Source organism: Pinus tabuliformis, chromosome 3_2, assembly GCF_031772625.1.
Source record: "Pinus tabuliformis cultivar Carrire ecotype Pingquan chromosome 3_2, CPIR1, whole genome shotgun sequence".
Lineage (NCBI taxonomy): Eukaryota > Viridiplantae > Streptophyta > Pinopsida > Pinales > Pinaceae > Pinus > Pinus tabuliformis.
This window is the reverse complement of record NC_142302.1, coordinates 200,773,164-200,777,551: the sequence shown is the minus strand read 5'-3', so window position 1 is coordinate 200,777,551 and position 4,388 is coordinate 200,773,164. Positions and strand designations below refer to the sequence as shown.

The 4,388-nt window shown below is 35.3% G+C and overlaps 1 protein-coding gene across 1 annotated transcript; it reads right to left on the bottom strand.

The window, feature by feature from the left end:
• Positions 1 to 911: 911 nt before the first annotated feature.
• Positions 912 to 3,948, bottom strand: LOC149180455 (gibberellin 20 oxidase 1-D-like). Its single transcript, XM_089416132.1, has 3 exons — positions 3,321 to 3,948; positions 1,870 to 2,191; positions 912 to 1,706 (listed from the first exon to the last, which is right to left on the bottom strand). Exons 1-3 carry the CDS (start codon positions 3,836 to 3,838, stop codon positions 1,440 to 1,442), a joined length of 1,107 nt encoding a protein of 368 aa, XP_089272258.1. The 5' UTR covers positions 3,839 to 3,948; the 3' UTR covers positions 912 to 1,439.
• Positions 3,949 to 4,388: the final 440 nt, after the last annotated feature.

The following is a 4,388-nucleotide window of genomic DNA, read 5'->3' as shown; positions in this document are numbered from 1 at the left end:
TCTCTCTCTCTCTCTCTCTATATATATATATATATATATATATATATACCATTCTCATGCTAACACTTTCTATATACATATCATTCTCATGCTAACACTTTCTATATACAAATTTTGTAACAACATAATCCTCAATTTCAATGACATAGACTATGTTGTCATGCAACACACTTATTTTAATAGAGGATTATTTTTATTTTATTTTGACCTAGTCAAAAGATATTTACAAGACATTACATTACAACACCTCTACTATATTGGACTCTATTATATTGAGTTGGAGTGCGTCTTGGAACAAAAAAACAATTAAATATAAAAAATTCAATAATAATAAAAGAATTATTTCTTATTTCACATAATTATTTATCATGTTTGGAAAAATCAAATACCTCATGTATCTGTAATTTACCTTTTTTGTTTGTTTGCCAAGTTGTCTTTGATCCTCCATACTTGGCCTGTGGCTTGAGGAGCCTTGACCTGGCCTGGGCCACACCAACCCTAAGTTGACTAGATTTTTTAGCATGTCTTCTTGCCCTAACACAAGGTACAACCACCCCGTGACATTTGAGCCTAGGTCGCCTTGCTTACTAGAGCCATCCTCAACAGATTGTATTAATAAAACTTAACTATCTATACTTTACCTTAACTTATAAAAAAAATTAATTTGAAATTATTTTTATTATTTTAATTTAAAATTATTTTTATTTCAATATAAAATTATTTTTATTTTATTTTAACCCAAAACATTACCTTATAATATCTCTACTATATTAGATTCTACTGTACATCACTCTACAGTACATCTAAAAAATCAATAATAACCAATGAAATATTTCTCATGTTACATGATTGGTTATCATGTGTGAAAAAATCAAATGGCTGTCGGATAAAATTGTCAAAATAACCATATATGTAACACAATTCAAATGATATATCTGACCATTGCCTAACATAAGAGTACAACACTTTCAAGTTATGTCTCACCTTGGTTTTTGCTCCGCTGGGTACAACGGCAACACAATTCAAGTTGTGTGGCAGTACCATCCTTTCAAATTGTATGTCAGTCTCTCAACTTTAAATTTTGCTCAGCTGGCTCTAGCTAAGTGACGTACATTTATGAGAAGTGACGTACTTTGTAGATTAAAAAAAGCCCCGAAAGAACTCTGGTATTGGGTGTAATGTCCAACACCTCTGCGACAGGTGGGCATTGAACCTCTGTTGGTTATTTCCGTGCCAACTTCAACCTCGGGACTGTGTTATCTATTTCCTACACTACACAGGCTTGGCTATCAACGAGAATTAAAATATACTACACTTGGTATATTTCCTACACTACACAGGCTTGGCTATCAACGAGAATTAAAATATACTACACTTGGTATATTTCTTACACTACACAGGCTTTGCTAATCATTGGCAAACCCGTGTCCATGGAGGATCTATGGCTGGTTTCTTGAGGTGAACCATTTCTGAAAAGCTGCAAGAGTATTCATGTCTGATCTGTAGTGTTTCTGAGTGAACTCCAAGAACACAGACCACGTGAAATCTGGATATTTTCGAGGATGATCAGAATCCAAAAGATCATCTGGAGGTCGTACAATTTTGTCATATGGCGGGTTCAGGAAAAATGCCAGTGATTTGCGAGGTGTGGTCTTGTTCACCACTGCTCTGTGGAGGCATCTCTTGTATTTACCATTGGACAGTGCCTGCAAATCGACAGGCCTCATGTCATGCATTTCAACAGTACAGACAAACTAACGACAATACAATAGATAGGGTACAACTGATACTAAGAATCTTATTTCCATCTTGCAAATTTCAATTTCGGTGAAGATAATAATCAACAGGTCGTTTCAAGTTGCAACATACCATAAAGGTGTCTCCGATGTTGACAACGAATGCATCAGTGTTGGGTCGCACAGAATGCCACTTATTATTTATGAAAATCTCCAGACCTCCCACTTCGTCCTGATGAAGGAGAGTAAGGGATGTCGGATCGCAATGGGGACCAGTCCCAAGTGTCAGATTTGGCTGCGCACAAGGAGGATAATAGTTCAACCTCATTATTGAGTTGCCACCTTCAAAAAATTTCCGAAGATGCAGACGCCCTATTCCGAGGCTCATTCCCAACAACTCCATCAATCCAAGAGCCAAGCGTTCCATTGCTTCACAGTACTCTTTGAATACATTTCTGATGGGAATCGCTAACAATAAAAAATCAGTAACAATACTATAATTTACTGTGTACAAAGAGATGCATTTTACAGTGAAATATATAAAAGAAAGAAATAGATAATGCTTTTTTTAAAACTGTAGTGAAATACATATATCAATTTAGATCGATCATATATATAGAGATGTAATGTTTCTGATTAACTAAGGCTGAACTAAATTCTAACAAAAATGCTCAAGGTTTAAGCCTTGAGCTAAACTCTAACTAAAATGCCCCATCAATTGTGATTTTGAGTCAGAGTTTTAGGTGACTGTTTTGTCATTAAGTTTGATGGAAATAGGAAACTGCAATTTCATCTCCCATTTTTATTGGGGCAATCTTTGAACATATTTTGAACTGAGAAGATTGCCACTAAACTAGGAGTTGTTCCATACTCTTTTTCAAGAATCTAAAACATGTAACAAGAATAAAAGAGATGTTCTTTATAACTGTCAATAATTTTTCTGTTATTATTACACAGCCAAATTTAAATAAATCCATTCAAACATTTAGAAATACGTATCTCAATTTCTTTTCCTCAGATCTTTCAAATTCCAAATAAAACTAAATGGGAAATATATCAGGAATGAGTAAGACTTCGAATGTTTAAATCTTGGATCCAAACCTTCTAGATAATAGTACTTTAAAACATGTACTTTTTCAAAACTCGGGAATATTTAACAAAAATAAAAGATATCCCTCTGATAAATTGTCAAATTTAATAAAATCTATCCAAATACTTAGAAATATGTATTTCACATATCTTTCTTGACTAATAAAAATTGATTGTAATATATTAAAAAAAGAAAAGAAAACAGAACTTCAAACGTTTAAACCTGGGAACAGAACATGGAAGATTTAAACCCTCCATCTAAACCTTTGAAGATAGATAGCGATTTAATTGATACATAAAACTCGGAGAATTTCCACCCATAACTTTTACAAAATAGTAACTAGACCACTAACAAGTTCTTGCAAATAATCAGATTTATGTAAAATATATTAAACCGTTAAAGATATATCTGTATTTCAATTTTTCCAGATATCTTGCTTTCTCATAAATCTTGGATCTATGATGACAGTGTTTAGAAGGTTACATAAAACTTACCCAGCGTCTTGAAAATCTTCACCCATAGCTTTGACAAAATAGTCACGAACGTCTGAAGAGGGACTGTGCTCGAAAGACAGTGTCTCCTTCCATGGTAGTTTATTTGCAAAGCGATCCGTAAAACTACTGGCATATCCACAGCTCTCGCCAAGCTTCCTTTGAGCCCTTCGTTTTTCCATTAAACTCAAACTAAAAAACAAACTGATGTGTTGATGAGCAGCAGTGAGGAGGTCTGGAGAGACTTGATGGTTGATGACCTGAAAGAAACCATGTTCCACACAGGCTTTCCCTATAACGTCTGACGCTTCTTTGGTTGCCTTTTCATCATTTTTCCAGAATCCGCCCAAATCGATAATCGGCAATGGCACCTCTGTCTCCCTTCCCTTCAACGCCAAATCTGTGGAGGGTCGATCCACTTGGGGCCAAACAAATACCTCAGGTATCTTCTCCTCTCGTTGCAGAATACTAGCATCGAACAACACTGGCACGTTTGGCCCACTCACAGTCGAAGTACCCATGGCAGCTCCTGCCAACGCTGGGGACTTTACCCTCGTAACATTATCCCACCACGACCAGGCCGGCGGTATTTATTTGTCTCCGTCACAGATTCTTGGTACCAATTTGCGAACAGATAGACAGAAATAATATCTGACGATGCACATACGAAAGACATTGAGGCCCACTTCGAAGGTCAGGTCAATGAGGATGAGTATGGTGCAAGAAATAATATCTGACGATGCACATACGAAAGACATTGAGCCCCACTTCGAAGGTTATGGTGCCTGCCTTTTGAATCTTCGATTAAAGTTTTGATTTTAATGATATTAATTAAGTATATGATTGAAGGGTTATTATGAAATTGGACGGTTCATGTGAAAATTTCACAATAAAGTAATAAAAGCGGTGGAACAATAATCTTAAAATTCGGATTAATCAAGTGTTTGTCTTTAATAAAAAAACATTCAACATCCTCAAGTATGCATATTCCCATTACCAGAGTATACCATATTAACGTCAACATCTTTCTAGTAGATAAAGACAAGACCAATCCATTACACATAAATTATT